A 20,827-nucleotide genomic window follows, 5' to 3' on the forward strand; every position below is an offset into this window, starting at 1 on the left:
CCCCCAACATGAAGACATCAATGGCGGCATGAATCACCTTTGCATATGTTAATTTGAAGAAACAAGATGTGATTGGATGTGCAAAGGCCTCAAAGAGCAGTGGTGAACCCTGCCCCCCCCCTCACATTCTGAATATCACCTTTCCCTTGTGGGAAGAAAATGAGCTTGAGGAACCATTTTGAGGATACCAGCTGCAGAAAGGAAAAGGGTTAACCAGCCCTTTCCCCACCCATTCTACTGCTCCTGGTTTCAACCTCTCGCAGAAAAAAACAGAAGAATCTCAGTACTGCAGAATACATACAGTTTGGCTCCAAATTATTGGGCTTTTATAGAGGTGCTGTAAAAGAAATGGAAGAAAAACAGAAGAAAACTCTACACTCTCAGAACATGGAGAGAAGTTACTGATGTTGATTCATAGCTGAATGAATGTACTTCAGAAGGGCCCAGAGGGATGCTTTTAAGGGTAGTGTTGCTTGGTATTTTTGCTTGGTCTGCTTATCAAAATGTAGAGCAAAACACTATCAGCAGTGTATTTCTTTGTTCCACTGTAACCTTTTATCTTACCTAAGAGACTGTTTTGAAGAAGATGAATCTCAAGTGCTGCACCTCACATCTCAGAACCACTTTGATGCTGGTTCACTTCCAGTTCTGTTCTTTTTTGTGTGCCACTCTGAGCAATAGAATGCTCCTAGATCGCTGGGAAGGACAGTGCTAGGAAAGGCAGAAGGGATTAGGAAAAGAGGAAGACCCAATTTGAGATGGCTTGACTCAGTAAAGGAAGCCACAACCTCCAGTTTGCAAGATCTGAGCAAGGCTGTTAATGATATGACATTTTGGAGGTTATTAATTCATAGAGTTGCCGTAAGTTAGAAGTAACTTAATAGCACACAGATCTTATGATAAATCTGTGTGCTTGAACTTTTTGCGACATTATGACTTCTCAGGAAGAAGATGAATATGAAGGGAGTGGTGCCTAACCTTTTTCCTGCCAGTTGCTTTCCCCCCTTGAAGTCTCCCAAAGTGAGTTCCATATCAGTGGTTAAAAAGTAAACATGGGTCCCAAATACTACCTGGCATGAAACTATCGGGGGGGGGGGGGAGGTGCTAGATTTAGAAGGAAAGAAAAGGATTGAGCATCTCTATTGTCCAAAGAAATTCTCTCTTGACTGAGGGCACTTTGTAAAGAAGTAGACCCTGCCTGGGACCGGTAAACTGTACAACAGAGATTTTTTTGTAATGGGCTTCCTGTTGAATAGAGTCTTGACTAAAGATGAGCACAAAACAGGAAAAAAATGAACCCTGAGTTTCGTGGTTCGTTGTGTTCCACAAACCACAAACTTTTATGAAATTGTCCCATTTCATGAAACAATTTGTTAGGTTCGTGATTCGTCAGATCCCGGGGCCCTACAACTGCCCCCTTCATACACAGAGATGCCAAACTCACAGGGATACTTCAAAGGCACTCTCACCCAACAACCTTGCCAGCGATGGCAAGAGCAGAAAATAATAAAGTGTCTTTTCAGTCTCTTTTGAAGCAGCAGCAAATCCAGCCAAAAGCTGACAAATCCACACTCTCTCACTCCAAATCCCAGCAACAGCTCCTCCCTCTCCCTCTGTCTATTGGAACTGAAACCAGGAGGCACAGAGCTGTGCCTTATATAAGAAATGATTACATAGAGCAGAACAGGAGCTCTCTGGTTGGCAGACAGACCTGCCTAACAGGGTTTGGAGGGTTGAGACTGGAGTTCCCATAGCTACAGAAGGCCCATCTGCTCCCTCCTCATTGCTCTCATAGAACAGAATGAGAGATTTCAGGTTGGCAGAGAGAGCTGCCTATCAAGCTTATGTGGGCTAATATTGGGGTTCCCATGGCAGCAAAAGGTCTGCAGACATTCCAGCCTATGTTGCCTTGGGAATCAATGGATCAGCACCAGCCTGTCTGACATCACGAAGCATTCATGAATCGAATGAATCGGCCCCCAACATTGTGGATTTCGTGAAAAGCGCGGCCCCAAGAAATGTGTTTTCGTGATACATGAATCGGCCCAAGTCGTCACAAAATTTGATTTGTATTTCGATTTGTGCCCATGTCTAGTCTTGACCAGTGTATACTGCTCACTTACAGTATTTAATTGAGAGTACCTCTATGCAAATTATCCTCTTGTATTATGATAGTAGTGGCCAAGCTTTTAATTATGGGAAACCTTAAAACACTATTTGCCTGCCCAAAATGAGGAAAAGGTTGTCACAGGTCTCCTTATGCTTACAAATTCTGCAGCTGGGTCTAGAAGAAAAACAGCAGAATATTTTCCCTCCTGCATCTTTGTTGGCATACTGACACCTACATAACAACAACAACAACAACTACAACAACATTCGATTTATATACCACCCTTCAGGACAACTTAGCATCCACTCAAAGCAGTTTACAAAGAGTGTTATTGTTGTATTGTCGAAGGCTTTCACGGCCAGAGAATGATGGTTGTTGTGGGTTTTCCGGGCTGTATTGCCGTGGTCTTGGCATTGTAGTTCCTGACGTTTCGCCAGCAGCTGTGGCTGGCATCTTCAGAGGTGTAGCACCAGTGTTGTTGCTAGGATAATAATAACTCTCAGACCCACCCACCTCACAGTGTAATTGTTGCTAGGATAATAATTACACTGTGAGGTGGGTGGGTCTGAGAGTGCTGTGACTGGCCCAAGATCACCCACCTGGCTTCAAGTGGAGGAGTGGAGAATCAAACCCGGTTCTCTAGATTGAGTCCTGCTGCTCTTAACTACTACACCAAACTGACTCTCATGTGAGTCCTGACAGAAGGGAAATCTTGGGGTACTTGGCCACCATAATGGGAATTCTCTGGATTTCCCTTTAATTCTTTGCTGTTCACAACTTCACATCAGAGTCCAATAGCATGCAATTAATTTATTATTTGATTTATTTATGTTATTTATATTCTCCCTTTTCCACCAATACTCAAGGATGATTACACAGTACAGTCAATATAATTAACAGTTAGGACATTAAGTGAACAACACAATAGGATTTGGGTTGCAGAAATTTGAAAACAAGCATAAATCCAAACACAGAAAAGAAATTTTTAACAGCATGGACACCTCGAGTCATCCTTGTTAGGAAAGTGGCTGTTGGTTTCTTAGGGCTTGGTAAAACTGGTGGTTAGTGCTGTTGTGCCTACATGAGACTGGAATGTCCAGCCCGCTTTATGACTGCACCTTGTTACAAACTGCTTTCATATTAATGGATTTGATCTGGTGTTGTTCAACCCCAGCAATTGCCTAGCAACTGATTTTGCCATGGAATCCATGGGATGACTTTTTGAACTGTTAGCTTTTATAAATAGTATTTTCAGTGCTTGTATTTGTACATGTGCTATACCTAGCTTAAAATTAGTTCTGCCTAGTTAATACAAACAGATTTTGAAGCTGTGAGTCAGTCCTGGAGAGGGGTGGAGTGGAGTGGGATGGAAAATTCTGATATGTAGATGTAAGCATAAAATAATTGAAGACGAGATTTCATTCATTCCTTATTTTGTACATTCATCCTATTTTTTCCACCATCCTTTCAAATGTCTTTATGTAAAACCACAAGGACTATGAATTTTAAAATAAGACTTTTAAGAGCTGGAAATTTTGAGCGCTTCAATGACAACTGTAAGCTAGAGGAAACATTTTCATTTGAATTAAAATTGGCAGAATCCCAGAACAGGGGAAATGACAGTTTTCCTCAGTGACCCCTTGAGGAATGAACATTGACCTACATTGAAATAAACTATATCTGCAAAGGACAAGGAGAATTACAAAAAATTGTGAGGAGTAAGCCACACTGAAAACTGCTTATCTGTGAGTCAACCTGGGTGGATTTCTTCTCCTACCTTATCAAAAACACTTTGACTGCTTTTGCCCAAAGAGAAAACTTGTCACCATGCCAGGATTAATTTAATTTAATTTATTACATTTATATTCTGCCCTCCTCCGATTAGAGTTTGTTGTTTGTTTTGAAAGAAACCACTTGCTCTTAATTGCCCTCAGAGTATTAATCCTTCTCTATATCCACCTTGATCAAAACAAGCTAACTAGTCTTGGCCTTTTCCCCTAAACTTGTCTCTGCAGCAAGCCCCTCTAGTGAATTTTAAGGCTGCCTTTGTGTCATTTTTGAACACAGGAAATAATACAGAATGGCATGTGCAAATTGTTTTCTTTCCTGGGCTAACAATGTGAAGCTGAGATAGGCAGGAAGCACCCAAAGACTCCTTTGTTGTTCTCACTTCCTTGTTAAAGACCTCTTTCCTGAGACTTGCATTGTTTTTTGTTGATACATCTAGAGATTTTGTCTGTTGTAATCCTCTTTGCGTATCTTACTCAGTTGCTTGCTGGGATACCAATTCTCTATTGGTATCTACAGGTTGTGCAAATGTTTTGTTTTTAACTGTTTTGCTCCTTTATTGTGGTTTGAATGTGATCTTCAACTGTGGAAAGGCAGGGTAAACATTTTTAAAGTAATGATTCCTTTACCCAGGGCTTTTGGGGGGAAAAGGTGAGGGAACTCTCACCTGGGGCAACTCCCAGGAGGAGGTGCTGCCCCTGTCAGTTCATGGCCCGATTCTGCCCGTTTTGGGCTTGAAATGGGTCCAAGATGGCCAAAACAGGCCCCAAACGGCCCAGATTGGGCCTGAATCATCGCCCAGCAGCAGTCCAATCCTGGTCATTTTTGGCCCAATCCTGGCCATTTCTGGCCCTAAATGGGCCTGAAATGGCCAAACCAGGCCCCAAATGGCCCAGATCGGGACAAAATTAGCCTGGAATGGGATGCTGCCAGGTGAAGGAATCCTCCTCCTGGCAGCCTGATCCTGGTTGTTTCAGGCCCAATCCTGGCCATTTTGGGCCCAAACAGGCCCCAAATGGCCGGGACATTTTAAAAATACCCATGTGATGTGGGTATTTTTAGAGGTGCCGGAACGCTGTTCCAGGGTGTTCTGGCTCAAAGAAAGCCCATTTCCTCTCTTTTAAAGAATGAAAAAATGTTTCCCCACTTTGTCTATAATTCAAGGAGGTCCATCTCAGAGGTACATAATCTTGGCAGTTCCTTGTGCTGCTATCATTCTAAGCTGCCTTGTGAATATTATATGAGAGAGAATCCATAATTCATTCATATGATCGAGTAACTGTCCCCCTACCCCTGCTCCACAGTCTCCAAAATGGCAATCATTTGAATTTTTTTGTCTTGTTTAACAAGTAACAGTTTGTAGCTGTGAGGTATTATGTGAAGAAGCATTTTACATGAACAATATTGTCAAGAAGTTCAGTAACACCTTAGACACATTATTTCACCACAAGCTCTGTTGACTCAGAGCTCACATCATCAACTACTGGTTGATGATGTTTAAAAAACATGACTATTCTTCTGGAACTATTACATGGATCAGGGGATTAGGACTTTTTTTTGGTACTTAGCCTCTTCTCTCTATTATTATAGTTAGTTTAAAATATTGTGTGGCAATTCTAACCATGTGAAGAGCTGAGCCTTCCATTTTTTCTGTCATTTAGAGAGGTCACAAATGCATGGTTCTACTTCTTAATGGTTTTGATTAGTTACAGCTCACACTCACACATTTATAGCCACAATATAATAAGGCTGCAAACCAACCATCATTTGTTTATGATACATGATGAGCCTCAAATCCCCAGGGTTGTGTGCCATTTCTCCCTATACAGATAGGGAGCCACAACGGAAGATTGCTGCTTAAGGCAATCATCCATTTAATTCAGGGAGTCTTTACTCAAGGTACTGTATAAGAGGAGAGGAAGGTGTGAGCATAGCAACCCAAGAACTCAAATCTTGTTCACCTCTCAAACAAATTGGTTTATGTTTGATGTCAGAGTAGAACCTGAGAACTTAAGTGGCCACAGTTTCACCCAGAGAGTCTTCTCTGAGCTCATAGTCATTCACATTTGTCTCTGAAAATGGAGGAGGAATACATTGCACCTGGTCCTTGCTGGGTAGGAGATGTGGGATGTGACTTGTTAGAGGTCTAGGAAATATTTTCCTCTTCTCAAATGGTGTTATTTTGCTGAGTGTTGAAGGAACCGAACATTTGATGTTCACCTCTCTCTTTAAATTTGACTTGCAGATCAGTCAAGTCTTGGGCAATGAAATAAAGTTTGCTGTGAGGGAACCACTGGGGCTCAGGTAAGTTTCCAGACAGATTTTCACTGCTGAGATCAAGGGGAGAAAGGAATGAAGGATAGACTACCCTGGTGCCACTCCTTCCCTGGTGTTTCATACTTAATCTTTACCTTCATTATTGTTAACCCTGACATGACAGGATTGCTTCTTGGCTGTTTGGCAAATATTAAAGGGTAGTAAGATCAAGATTTGGCAGGATAGGCACACTAATGCAGAATAATTCCTTTGGGTTGTGTGTAGAGATGGGCACGAAACTGGGAAAAAAAACAAACTCTGAGTTTTGTGGTTTGTCGCATTCCACGAACCATAAACTTTCACAAAATTGTCCTGTTTCACGAAATGATTTGTTAGGTTCATGATTTGTCAGCTCCTGGGGCCATACAGTGGCCCCCTGCATACCCAGAGATGCCAAACTCACAGGGAGTCAAGCTAGGCCTCAGAGCCAGTCAGTGCCCTGAGACTGAGGTGGAGTGGGGTGGAGGAAAAAAGGCACCCTCACCAACAATCTTCCCAGTAAGGACAAGAGCAGAAAATAAGAGTCTTTTCAGTCTCTTTTGAAGCAGCAGCAAATCCAGCCAAAAGCTCCCAAATCCACTCTCTCACTCCAAATCCCAGCAACAGCTCCTCCCTCTCCCTCTGTCTACTGGAACTGAAAGTAGGAGGCACAGAGCTGTGCTTATATAAGAAACGCTCACATAGAGCAGAACAGGAGCTCTCTGGTTGGCAGACAGACCTGTCTAACGGGGTTTGGAGGGATGAGATTGGAGTTCCCATAGCTAGAGAAGGCCCATCTCCCCCCTGCTCGTTGCTCTCATAGAACAGAATGGGAGATCTCAGGTTGACAAGGAGATCTGCCTATCAAGGTTATGTGGGCTAAGATTGGGGTTTCCATGGCAACAAAAGGTCTGCAGACATGTTTCCTATGGAATCATTGTATTGGTGCCAGCCTGCCTGGCATCATGAAGCATTCTTGAATCAAACAAATCAGCCACCAAAGTTGTGAATTTTGTGAAAAACGTGGCCCCACTAAACACATTTTCATGATACACAAATCGGCCCGATTCATCACGAAATTTGATTCGTGTTTCAATTCGTGCCCATGTCTAGTGGTGTGGTTTGCCAGCTTTATGCAGTATACCTGTGAGTTTTTATTCTGTATTTCCTGTGCTGAATGAATGAATGACTCAGACTGGATTGGTAGCTCTTTTGTACCTTTAGCAATTATGCTTCTGAGGGATGATTAGCAACTAAGGCTGTTCCAATCACTGTATCTTTGTGGCAAAAAAGCTGTATCTGATTAAAACTTATCTATAGTTTCTAAAGGCATAGGAGGCTTATTTAACAACCACAGTATACCTGAACATTATACAGGAAAAAGAAAGTTTTCTGATTGGTGTATAGGAAGAGATCCTTCCAGCCTTATGGTGTATCCTTCACCTACAGGGAGATGGATGGGGCCACTATCTTGGTTCAGATCACCTGTGTTAAAGCAGGTTTGTATTCACCTGGAGTTTAGTATATTGCTCCACTTTGATGCAGATCTTAGTGCAATCTTGGTTCTTTTTAAAGACGGAAGCAAAATTTGATTTTATTCTTTAGTTGAGAATGTATAGAAGTGTAGGGGGTAGGGAGAAGAGAGAGTAGGTTTTGTTTGTTCACCTTAGACACCTACTACAGTAGAGTGCTGGGCCTTTAGAGAAAGCCCCATATGGTAAACCAAAGAACCACATTTTTTATGAAGAGCAGTGGGGAATGTCACTTAAAGATTCTATAGAGCCATTATAGTATAAGGTATGTGTATCACAAATGCCTTTCTAGAACAAAATCATTTGCAAGAGAAGTAAGTGACCTGGGATGTAGGGTAAGCTGAGTGATATGTGAAATGTTGGCAAGGTAAACCAGATTGTGATGTCAGAGGGAAGGCAAAAGTATATTCCTTCCAGTACTGGTGGTTGTATGTGTGCCTGATACCAGTGTTCTGCTGTTAAGTTAGGAGACACCTGCTGAGATGCATGAATGACTTTACGATGGCATTGTCATGGGTGCTTTCTCTGAGAGTCCATCAATAACAGACCTAAAAAAAAACCTGTAAGACTGAATGCATCTTTCCTTATTCACAGGTATCTGTTTTATTAATAGGTATATGAATAAATGACTCAGACTGGATTGGTAGCTCTTTAGCAATTGTGGTTTAGGATACTTGTATTATGCCTTCCTGTTCTAAGAATACTCAAGGCAACCTGCAATAAAAATCCTTCCTAGCAATGGCCAGTCAGCTCTTGTATGGCCAATAGATACAAACTTATTTTTTATGGAAGAACCTTTGCTTCTCAATCCTGTTCTTCCTCAAGGTTTTTTTTTTTACTTCAAATCCTTTTTATTTATTTTTTTGCAAAATGTCAGATGCTTTGAGAAATGACAGGTCACCATTTCCTCCATTCAGTCTCTTCTTTTAAAATCCAGATTAAGGCAACAAGATTTACTGTAATGCCATTCTTTCAAAACAAAATCAAACTATTGTATGAAAGAAGTCTATGAAACTTATTGAACAAAATACTGTTTGACAATGAAAAGATAATTTTGCCTTTGATCTCTCCTACAGGGTTTGGCAATTTGTGTCAGCCATCATATTTTCTGGGGTTGCCATTATGGTAAGTAATGAAAATATTCATGGAAAGACAGCTGTGGGGAGACAGAAGAAATGCAGAAGAATTTACAGGGCAGGGAGTAATTAATACTCAAAACTGCAATGCTTTTCTCATGTTGGGTTCCTAAGCAAAGGTTTGTCTGTTCAGAACTGCATAGGGGAAGTGTTTTGTGTGGCACATTGGAGTCAAGCCGTGGCATGTAGCCAGAAATTATCTCCTGCCTCTACAGTATTCTGAATCACCCCTTCTCAAAGCAGTTGTTCCTTGTTTAAAAAAAAACAAAACTGGTTTAGGATACTTGTATTATGCCTTCCTGTTCTAAGAAAACTCAAGGCAATTTTCAATAATGAACAGGAAGCATTTACATTGTTTTAAAATTGGTTCATTGTGGTCTTATTCTATCAGCAATAAACAAGAGCAAATAAAAGCAGAAACAGTTTTAGATGTTGTGTTAACAAATATCAGATTTTTTTCTTATAATAGATCTCACAGTCTGATCTTGGAGCAGTGCAGAAATCCATTACGCATGCATACATTAGCCCATCTGATGGGGAGGGCGGTCTAGAAATGCAATAAATAAATAAATATTAAGCACGCATACTTTCTAACCCACACCTTTGAAGGGAAAGTGTTCCATGGCCGAATAGACTCTTCAGAGGGCCTTCTCTCTTGCAGTCTAAGTTCTCCACAGGACCCATCCAGGTCATCTCTGAGCTTGGGTAGGCTTGTATTGTTTCCAGTGCTTAGAGCCAAGCTCCTATTTCTTATAGCTTGTGTATGCTTGCCACAGCTGCACATTGTCTTTACTCTGCTTACCGACACGAGCACAGGTGCTGACATTTTTCTCTTGTTTTTTCTTACTGTTAGGCTCTCACATTTCCTGATCAGCTCTACGATGCTGTCTTTGAAGAAGAGTCTGTCAACAGCAAGACACCCATCCGTCTGTACGGAGGAGCCTTGCTTAGTGAGTACTGCCTGGAGCCAAAAGAAATGGCAGAGTCTTCTGGGAATAGCCTAGTGAATTCTGTGAGTGAAGGCCTCAGTTAACTAGGAGGTGCAATGTCCTTCGGTGATTTCCATCCTGAAGAACTTTGCAGTGTGGGGGCATGTGAAACAAGATACAACCCAAAGCTGCCCAGTTCACCCGGACATTTGGCAAGTTCAGGAAAGATGGTAAGGCTTGATACATTTTATGGCCAATTCAGATAAACCATTGCTGTGTCTGCAGAAGTTGCAACGGTATGACCCTGGTCCCCCCTTGGCAACCTTCATTTGAATTCCATGATAAAGTTAGGGGCTGAAGTTAATTTGTATGGCTTTAGTTAGAATATTTTTAGTCTGTTTTCTTACCCAAGATACTTGAAGTTGCTCCTCTATCAGTTCAAACAGTAAACCCAAAAAAACAAAATGAACTCATAATGTGTTACAGCTACAAAACAAAACACAACAACAACAACACTGCAGCATAGTTTACATTGCTGAGAAGTACAAATTTGGTCTGACATCACAGAAGAACCATAGATCAGGCTGCAGTCTGATTGTGACATCCAATCTAACAGGATTTTGACTGCTTCTCCTAACAGAGTTTACAGCCATGCAGCTGCTGCTGCTACTCACCTGCCATCGCAACTGTGAAGAAATCTGGTTTGTTGACTATTTTAGGATCAAGTATAGCTTCCAGCAGTCACTGCTCAATAGCATTTGCCAGCTACAGTGTTCTGTTTGCAGAACATTCCTATTGCTTTTTTGAAAGGGATTTGGGAGGAAGCCAAAGAGAGGAGTCTGTGCATAGTAAAGGTGGAAGAGCTATGGCAATGCAGTCTTTTTACAACTTTATTCTTGAAACTACCGATAATGGGAGTAGTTGGGAGTTTCTCAGCCTATTCTGGCAAAAATTGTAAGTAGCCACATTGGTTCACAGACAAATTTCAAAACGCAGAGTTATGTAACATATTTATAGTTTAATGCCTGTGATTATTTTCTGTGGTCATAATATAAAGTATTGCAGGGCTTCCCTTCCCTTTTTTTGGAATCTGTTTAAACTCTAAATCTGCAGTGGCATCTCCTGGCACAAAATGGAAGTGCAGCTATTTCTGATGAGGTTTTGAAAGCATTAAGGGTGGGCCATGTAAACAGGCTTGCTTTGGAGCAGACTTGTTTTGTTTTGCCTTTTCCTATTGCGCGATGAGGTTTGTGTCCAGATTCTCTGCTGTTCTTAGGGAGGCTGATCAGTAGTGGTTTCTGAGCTTTGCAGACAACTTACTCCTTTCTTCTCCCTGTGATGGATATAGATTTGAAGAAAAGGGATTTTATATACTTTTTATATCCTACTTCTGTGCCTTTTCAGTATTACATGCCTTGCACTTTTTCTGTGCTCAGGAGCCAATGTAGTATTTGTAATGCAACCTGTAAGAATATGACACTTGAATTAAGAAGAACAGAGAAGAATGTATGCTGACTAAAAAATATACTTCTTGTAGAGATGCACTTATAAAAAGATTACACATATGTTATATTATTTTATAAGATTCCAATGGGAATCAATACCAGAGAGCCTTTTGTAGAAACTGATTTATGCAGCAAGCTGGGTCGGCCACTTGTGGCATTATCTCCCTTAAGGCTGCAAAACTGGGAGAAAGGGCAGAAATGGAGGAAACATTCCTTTCTGCCCATGGACTTCAGTTATCTGAAGGCCCCAAGGCTGCCAGATTGAGACTTCATGGCGCCATCGAAGGTAACAGTGGCAAAAGGAAGTGGGCAAAAGAGTAGAAGGTGTCCTTCCAAAATGAGGACAAGATAAGAAGCTACAAGAATTGGAATTCCCCCAAGTAGGGGGCCGACCCAGAATTGTGTCTTCAAATCAGAACTGACCCTAGATACCTTACGAGCCAATAAGATAACAAATATTAGAATACTGAAATATTATTATAATTAACCTGAGGTATTAATTGCTTTGCATTCCTATTGTAGCTTTGATGAGCCTTGCACACAAGGAGACCGTCTACTTCTGTGTAAAAAGGAACTCATCCACTGTTTAATTAAACAGTCCATTTTGCTTCAACTCAAAAGGACTCCCGGATTTTATTTTTTTATTGTGGTAGATCAAAGGGAGAAAGATACCACAGAAGCGCAGTTTGCGCATAACACCTGTACTGTTGATTGTGTCCTGAATTATTTCTTCATGCTTAGGATTGAACATGTAAATCCTTTTGCCCCTGGGCATGCTGTGTTTTTCTGTCGTTTTTGTGAACAAATATTTCAGGAGGAAGGGAGAGGTATAGATGAATTAACAGATGTGTCCCCCCCACACACACACACACTTGAAGTTCTATGAAAATGTCTCACTTTGACTTGAACCTCTTAACACTTCTTAAACATAGGAACAGACTGCAGCTGCTGTAAATAATTGGAATAAGTGGAATTTCATTTTTTAACCCTTTTTTTAAAAAAAGGGCTACCTTTTATATTTTTAATACCATGGCTCACTGATTGTAGAAAAAACAGAGCTGTCAGCAAAGAAAGGGTTGGGGCCTGCAGGGAAACCTTGAACATCACAAGGAAGGAGGCATCTGTGCTAGGAAGGACAGAAGTTTTCAGGGTGGGGGGGATAGCTTTAGAAGGTATTATTTAGAGGGGAAATACTCTTTGGCACCTTATTTGTTAAATGCTCAAGTGAATAGGACAGGCTTAATGGTAACTATGCTAGTTCAGGTGAATCTCTTTGAGGACAATGCTAAGGGCACAGTCTTAGAACACCCCCCCCCCAAAAAAGCAGGCTACTTTCTCTCATCTGAAGATGGGGCAATTGTGGAATATTAATTCCCTGGTGAAAAAAACTTCTGTCCCTATGAGGATCAGGTAGTCCAAATGATATATCTTCACCACACATCTGAGAGTCCTGGAAATTATAAAGGGGCTAATGGTTGGTGAAGTGGGGCACCCTGGTTCAACCTGAGGCATTTTGGGTGGAGAATTATACATTTTTAAAAATAGGTGAAGGGCTTGGATCAAGGGTAGGTCATGACACCCTGGTCCCAGATAGTTTAGGATCATATTTATTCTGGAAACTGGCAGCCAGTGAGGATCTTTCACTGTTGGAGTGAGAGATTACTGTGATGTGCTGTGGTCAACTCAACAACCTGTCCACAGTATTCTGAATCAGCTGAAATTTCTGAATGCTACTCAAGGGCAATTCCACACATGTTGCATTACAGCAATCAAGCCTGGATGTGATGAGTGCATACAAAACTGTGGCCTGATCATAACCTTCTCAGAAGGGGCACTGCTGGGATGACTACCAAAGCTGGTAGAAGGTGCTTCATTGTAATAGATGCCTCTTGCAAATCCATTTGCAGAGCTTGGTCTAGAACACAACTGACCCAAGAGCTTGCTTCTAAACGAAGGTGCTTTTATCATTGAGGGACCCTTAAGTGGCATGACTCTCTGTTCTGCCATTGCTTAATGTAAGAGGTAGGTGGCTGTGAGAGACAGAGCTGCCTCTGTAGGGAAAGTCCGTGGCCGTGAATGTCATTCCTACAGCTTGGCTCCAAGCCTGTTAAGTTCTTCTTACCTGTTCCAATTTTGCCACAGTCTGTTTTTTAGCTAGCTGTTTTAACTGCTGCTAGTGTGTTTGTGCATGTGGCATTTGATTTATTTAGTACTCTTTTGTCTTGCCTTTCCTCTATGGAGTGCAGGTTTTCCTTTCTTCTACTTCATCATCATCATCCAAAAAAGAAAAGAAAAGCCTGTAACAGTAGGTTTGTCTGAGAGGGTATGACTGGCTTATGGTCATATGTTTCATGACAAGCAGGAATTTGAACCTGGATCTCCCTGGTCCCGACATCTTAGCTATGTTAAATAATTTTGTAAAGTGTGTCAGTCAGCAGTGTTATCCTTTGGCTTATTAAAACATGTATATCTGAACTTCTCTCTGTTCTTTTCCTATGCCCCGTAGGTATCTCCCTCATCATGTGGAATGCCCTGTACACATCTGAGAAGGTCATCATACGTTGGACCCTACTGACAGAAGCATGCTATTTTGGAATACAGTTCTTGGGTAATTAGACCTCTCTGGGGTGACACAAGCAAAAATAAACTCCTCTTCCCACTCCTTCAACTGAATCTTGGATCTTGAAGCTTTTTTGACAATGTAGTGTATTGACTATATTTGGACCACCATTGGATCCTACAAACCACAAGCATAGGCAGATTTTATCCTGTTTCATATGGAGGGGTGAAATTTTTCCCACTTGTGTCAATTGGGAATGTGTTTTAAAACAAATTGAAAAGAGAAGTGAATGCAATTTTGCACTGTTTCCCTCTGCTTACTTTGGCCAATGGTTATGAACAGCATTTATTTTGCATACTGGAAATCATATCCAGGATGAGGTTTGGGTGACTAGAAAGGCTTGCCCACAGAGTGCAGTTCCTGCTGTAGTTTGTCTTTCCCAGAGTTTCTTTGTAGCACAATCTTGTTATGGCAGGAACAGCCCTATCTACAGCTACATGGATGGAGAAAGGGCTTTCTGGTGGTATAGAAACCAATACTAGCTATGTGTCATTTGTTTAGCTGTTTGAAAGGACCTCCCTACTCATTTATTTTATTTACTTATGTGTTCTTCTTTTCTGACCAATGGAGACTAAAAGCAGTTTACAGAATCATTTTCATTGCCTCCATTTTATCCTCACAACAACCCTGTGAAGTAGCTTAGGCAGAGTGATGGGCCCAAGGTCACCTAGCAAGCTTCTGTGGCAGTGAGGATTCAAACCTGGGTCTCCCCTTAGTCCAGTACTCTAACAACTACACCATGCTGTTTCTGAAATTTCAGCATCACTGACAAAGTTCAGCTCAGTTGTCAGCTGGGACTCTTAGAAGAGTTAAAACAAAAATTAGAAACACAGTGATAAACCAAGTGCCAAGCTTTTAGCTGTTTGGAATAAAACCTTTTCGTCGCACTAGATGTTTGCAGGTCTGATCTAAAGAGGCAAACAGAAAGTGAAAAGGGCTTCAGGCATTATCCTCAGGTTCTGTGGTTTCTGTGCGGTTAACTGAGAGTCCAGAGTTCATAGATACCTTTCTGTGTAGTTAGGGGCTTGTGTGATAGGGTGCCACCCAGGGGTCATTTCCTAGAAAAAGAACTGCAGGAACTCATTAGCATAACTCATTAGCACATGCCACACCCCCTGACATACCAGAAGTGTGTCAGAAGGCAACATCCACCCCTCAGGGCCCTTTCCCCAAAAATCTCCAGGTATTTCCTTAAAGCAGAATGAACTCAAAGCAGCTTACCCTCCTCTGGAGAGCCAGCCCTGCTTGCTTGCACACACGCACTCTCTCACACAAGTCACAAATGAAAATAAAGCAGCAGAATGAATTCAAAGCAGCTTACCGTCCTTTGGAACCCAGCCCCACTCGGCTTGCACTCATTCACTCATTTTCTCTCTCTCTCTCTCTCCCTGTTCCTCTCTCTCACGAGTCACAAATGAAAATAAATCAGCAGAGCAGAATGAATTCAAAGCAGCTTACGTTCCTTTGGAGCCGAGACCCACTCGGCTTGCACTCACTCTGCTGCCTGCTGCTAAAGACAAGAACAGCCAGGAGGAAAAGGAATCACGTGGGCGGGGCCAAAACCCACGTGACCTCTTTTCAGATCTACCGGAATGCCGTTCTGGCGCGTTCCGCCTCCAAATGAGCCCTGGTGCCACCTATGACTTTTAGATCAGGCAAACTGTGATAGGTGGCACCCTATCATGAGGCATTTCTCTGTCATGGTAAACTTGATCTGAACTATGTGAATGCTGCATCACTCAAATAAATAATCATGTAGGTGGATAGATAATACATGATATCTAGTAGGCTAGATAATACATGAAAGATTTTTTCAGTGGGAGTCCTAAGGCGACCATCTTTGATTCCAGTTTCCTTCCTTGTCTTCCAGTTACCACCATCACTCTGGTTGAGAGTGGCCAGGCATCCCTGGGAGCTGCTCTCCTACTCATCAGCAGAGTCTGCTTTGTCTTCATCAGCATTTATTATTATTACCAAGTTGGACGTCGACCCAAAAAAGTGTAATTTCTAAGGCTTCCAAAGGGTGAGGGCTCAGGTGGGTGGGTTATGTCATAAACTTTACATTCCATTTGTTCACTTTATTTTTTGTTTTTTTAAGAGCAGGCACTCTTCTTAACTCTAGCATGCTTCTATGTATAAATCCAGTGCTGGTGCCAATGCCAGATGAGGCATGGAGGAGGAGAGATTAGAGCTTGACTGGCTCCGTGAAGCCTGTTAGGAGAGGGCAACAAAGCTAAGGAGGGGGGCTAGACAGATTCGAGGGAGGGGGATAAGTTTTACAGATAAAAGGATTGCAAATAAAGATTATTGTAGTACATGTTCAAAAATATTTATTACATTGAAGCTGAATTCAAAGGTAAAAACAGTGGAGTAAGTCCTGTGCAGGGCAATCCAATAGAGAGCATCTCCTGCTGTCTGCTCATTTGGTCTTGGGTCTCAGAGAATAGCTAGTCCATGTATTGGAACCTGAGCTGGAAGCAAGTGTTGTTTGTTTGATAGAAGGCACAAGAAGAGGCAACATTAAGCCTTACTATTTGACTGACAGTTAGGAGGACTTGAAACCTTTACAAAATACTATAGGAATGGGTGTTGCCCTTTTAATAAGCATTAACTAAAGTGATTTATATACTAATTTAAAAAATACCTAGTTTGTGTTTGAGGTTTGGATTTTTTCCTATTAGACTTGTTCCTATTTGCTTAATCTGCTCATAACTTTTGTTGGTCTTTGAGCACTAGAGATGCTTTCAGACAATTCTGGATACAGCTTAGTGAAAAAACATTTTTTCACTTCCACCAAGTCATACAATTTATTTGTTGTTCAAGGAAATATAAATTCAGCATAATATGCCATATTATACATCCTTACAAATGGGCTACCAGGATGTAACCATCTGAACAGCTGCATAATTAATTAATGAAGGCCCCTGTAATACTGATCCTTGAGCTACTTTCATGGAATGGGAGATCTGGTGCACGTATGTCCACACATACATGTGTTTGCTCTAGATGAATGGGCAAAAATTTTCCTTCAAGCCCCTTTGACATGAACACACATGAAGTGCCCTTATATTGAATCAGACCATCAATCCATCAAGGTCAGTACTGTCTACTCTGACTTTCAAGTGGCTCTCCAGGTTCTTGGGTGGAGGGGTTTCACATCACCTACTATCTGGTCCTTTTAATTGAAGATGCCAAGGATTGGACCTGGGACCTTCTGCATGCAAAGCAGAAGCTCTTCCATGGAGACACAGCCCCTCCCCTTGAAGGGATATGGAAGGACATAGATGCTGACAGTATGAAGTATATGTGGATATACACATACATAATTGCTGTGCCAGTCTCTGTAAGGCAGCAAAAGCCTATGAATGCCTGCAGTCCACTGAATATACTGAATTGCCAGATTTCCCAAAATGCAAACTGGCTCCTTTGCCCTAAACCTGTGTCCATAAAACTATTTGCATAGAAATTATTCTTTCTGCATGTGTAAGGTTGCCACAAAACCCTAGTAAGGCTTGTATTCAACAGCTTCAAGTAAAAAAAAAGACATCATTAGTATGATCAGTTTTGTCCTTTATTGTCTCCTTACACTGATAAGGGGAATATCAGTCCATGACCACCTCAGGATGTAGTCCAGTACAGAACTTCTCAGTTCCAGATGGTGTGGTTCATAGAAGGTAGGCAGAGTAAATGCTATAAGACACTTCCCCATATCACAGCATGCTATAAGACACTTCCCCATGTCAGAGTTGTACAAATTTAAAGGTAGATGCTGTACCCATTGACTCAACCTCCCACCCTGTGTAAGTTGCAGTAGAAACTGTTATTTTCTAAATAGTAAATATTTAGTCATTCTGGTTATTAGCATTTATATTTAATCAAAATTGATCAGACTGACCACTAAGTAAATGTTTTGTCAATCTCCACTGCCTCAAAGTTGGTAGTAGTGATGTGTGTATTTCTCAAACGGCTAGAGTAAGTAAAAGTAGACTAGAGGAATTATTCCTGCTGTAGTGGGTTGATGTAGGGCCAGTGAATATTTTCCTAGATACTAAGCTCTTCTTGTCTTTAATACACAAAGAGACCAAAGTTTGAGATTCCCCTTATCTGCCTTTGGGGGTTCCTGTACATGGATTCAAGAGTGATTGTTTTGGCCAAGCAATCCACAAATGTAGTAGGCCCACTGTCATTTGCCTTTCTTGGTAGAAGGTGGGGCAATGTTCTATCTTTCTTCCTTTATCTTTTCATAAACCCAACAAGGACCTCAACGTCTCTTTCAACCTCCCTTAATGTGTACCTCACAATAGTTTAGTTTTGTGTGTCCTCCGCTGCAATGAGACCAGAGAGAATATAGTTGGCGTGAACGTCAAGACCACAGGATAACGAAGACTGCTGAGACGGGATGCACCATTCTTGAGTAGATATGACTTTTAAATAAGAATGTGTGAAATGTCCTGTGCTTGGATGCAGAACCCGTCTAGAAACAACTATTCTATTCAGCTGTGACAAGCCTTGATACTGAGACAGCACATTCAATAAGAAGAAATCTCTCTGGAAAGTCAAAGTAACAGTCAGTAGATTCTTGGTATTGTGGAAAGGCTCTTGCTTTTAACACTTTAAAAATTTGCATGAACTTGGGATACTGTGTGTTCTGCATTGGCTGCACAAAAACCACACATCACAGGTGAAGGTAAATGCGATGATTAGAAGTGTACACTAGATAGAAAGAATCCAAAGCTTGTGCCTAGTAGTTCAATATAAGGTTAAATTCTCTGTAGGAGCTATTTTGTTAATGCTACATTCAAATGTCACTTGCAGTCCTTGGACTGTGGAAAACATGGCCCTTATACTTATGAAATAAGCATGATTTTCCACAGTTGCTATCTGGCTGTGAGCATTTTGTTCCAAGAAGAGTTGAGCCTGACTAGTGCAAACTGAGTGATAACTAGACTGCAGAAAAGAATGCACTTAAGGCTTGCTACCACCTGCTGCTCAAACGGATGAGAGGATGTGGGTGTAAGGCAAGTAATTGATAATTGCTCAGACTGTGACTTTTAAAACTTTTTATCCCACCTTTTTGGTCTCTGTTGGTCCAAATATTTATGAGGTAAACATTTTTTAAAAAATTACCATTAACAGTAACATTTTATCTGCCATTGCTTGTTTCTTGCATTTCTGATATTAAAGATGAATTCTATACAATAATAAGAACAGGCCATAGCTCAGTGTTACTGTGTACAGATGGTCAAACGTTCATGCCATGGTATCTCCATTTAAAATGACTGCCTGTAGTACGAGGGGGGGGGGTCAGGTAGCTGCCATTCAAAGTAGATAGCATAGCCCTAAATCTGACTGATAGCCTCCTTGAAGAAACAAGATTCAGTATTCATCTTTTGCTCACCTACCTCTGCAGCAAAAAAACCCCTATGAATTTTGCATAGGGAGAAGGCAGGGGTCTGGTTTTAAAGTGTTCCATAGTGCTACTGGTGAAAACTGGAGGGTGGTACTCTTGTCTCAGGAATTTTACCACAAATTAAGCATTCTCTACAAACTTACAGCCCTTCTGTTCAAGATGGCACCTGGCATGTAGCAGCAGGCCATATCAACAATCAAATGCTTCTGCACTGAATGCAGACAGCTGTGGCCTTCTCCAGTGGACTGTGAAGTTGGCAAGTAAAACTCAAGGCAGAGTGCCAGGACAGCAGTCCATCAGGCCAGACCTGGCAAGGCTTTTAAAGCTCACTACAGAGAGTTCAATTCATTCTGATCACTGTATCTTGTACTTCTCCACGAAGGCAAAGACCCACAGATTGACAAAAATATGCCTAACAACAGGATCGGGATGATGTTCAATTGGGCTGGTATTCAAAAGACAATTCTGGAAAGCTGTGTTGACACTACTTTTTGTGTGACCTGTTCTCTCATGCATAAATACAGTTACAAGAGAAGTGACTTTATAGCTAAACAAAACAGAAGTTCAGCAGCACCTGAAAGACTTTCAGCATTTATTCCTGTGTGAGCTTTCATGAGTAAGATCACTTCTTCAGCCGCTGTAGAAATAAAGATCACTTTCCTCATTTTTATGCGTAAAATTACAGGTAAGGGGAGAAAGGAAAGAGTTGAGCATAGATCTGCATAAAAATGAGAAAAAAGTTATGTTCTTTCTTTCATTGCATCTGAGGAAGTGAGATCTGTGAATTCTGACACATGAAAGCTCATGTCAGAATATATCTGTCTCTGGACTTTTATTTTGTTTTGTTATAGTAGACTAACACAATTGTCTACCTCATGCTGTTTGTGGGCATTCACTCTATACAGTTAGGGGGAGGTACAGTTTTGATTTGACCCCATTAATTTCAAGGCTTCCATGATCAATGTGATAGCCAAAGATGTTATCCTCATCATACCTTGTACCTTTTCAGCCAGTTTGAAGACACTGCCTGCATTGATCTCTGATTACCAGGAGGCTGCTTGATCATTTTTAACACTATGTGCTAAAACAATACCATATTAGCCATCCAAGGAAGACAATAATTAAAAACTGGTGTAAATACTCAAGACTGGGGTTTCAGAACCAGTCTCATTGAAAAAGATTTAGGTACATGTTTGAAGGTTTGGACTGTATTCCAGAACTTTATCAAAAAATACAATGGCTTTGCGTGTATAAAAACATTCCCTGGTTCTTGTATTTTTGGGTCACTTCAAGAGATGAATGTTTAAAATAGAAAGCAATTCATGCCCTTCATGGTTTGTTTGCTAATCCAAAGAAGAATGAAAATAACAACTGGAGTAGGCTGACTTTCAGTCCCCTTACCAATTGCAAGTTTGTGGTCAACGTTCTTGGCTTTTAAATAAAACTCACTGTTGCTGTGTAAACACATTATTCCTTGCAGGAAAAAAAATAAAGATTTACTG

At 41.2% G+C, this 20,827-nt stretch overlaps 1 protein-coding gene across 1 annotated transcript in view; it reads left to right on the forward strand.

The window, feature by feature from the left end:
• TP53I11 (tumor protein p53 inducible protein 11) overlaps window positions 1–20,819 on the forward strand; it is a 93,010-nt gene extending 72,191 nt beyond the window's left edge. Inside the window, exons 3-7 of the mRNA XM_054972121.1 lie at window positions 6,144–6,202; window positions 8,802–8,850; window positions 9,715–9,811; window positions 13,802–13,903; window positions 15,786–20,819. Of these exons, the coding sequence (XP_054828096.1) occupies window positions 6,144–6,202; window positions 8,802–8,850; window positions 9,715–9,811; window positions 13,802–13,903; window positions 15,786–15,919 (441 nt within the window). The 3' untranslated portion in view covers window positions 15,920–20,819. The remainder of the gene's footprint in view (window positions 1–6,143; window positions 6,203–8,801; window positions 8,851–9,714; window positions 9,812–13,801; window positions 13,904–15,785) is intronic.
• The last annotated feature ends 8 nt before the right edge of the window (window positions 20,820–20,827 follow it).

Source organism: Eublepharis macularius, chromosome 2, assembly GCF_028583425.1.
Source record: "Eublepharis macularius isolate TG4126 chromosome 2, MPM_Emac_v1.0, whole genome shotgun sequence".
NCBI classification, from domain to species: Eukaryota; Metazoa; Chordata; class Lepidosauria; order Squamata; family Eublepharidae; genus Eublepharis; species Eublepharis macularius.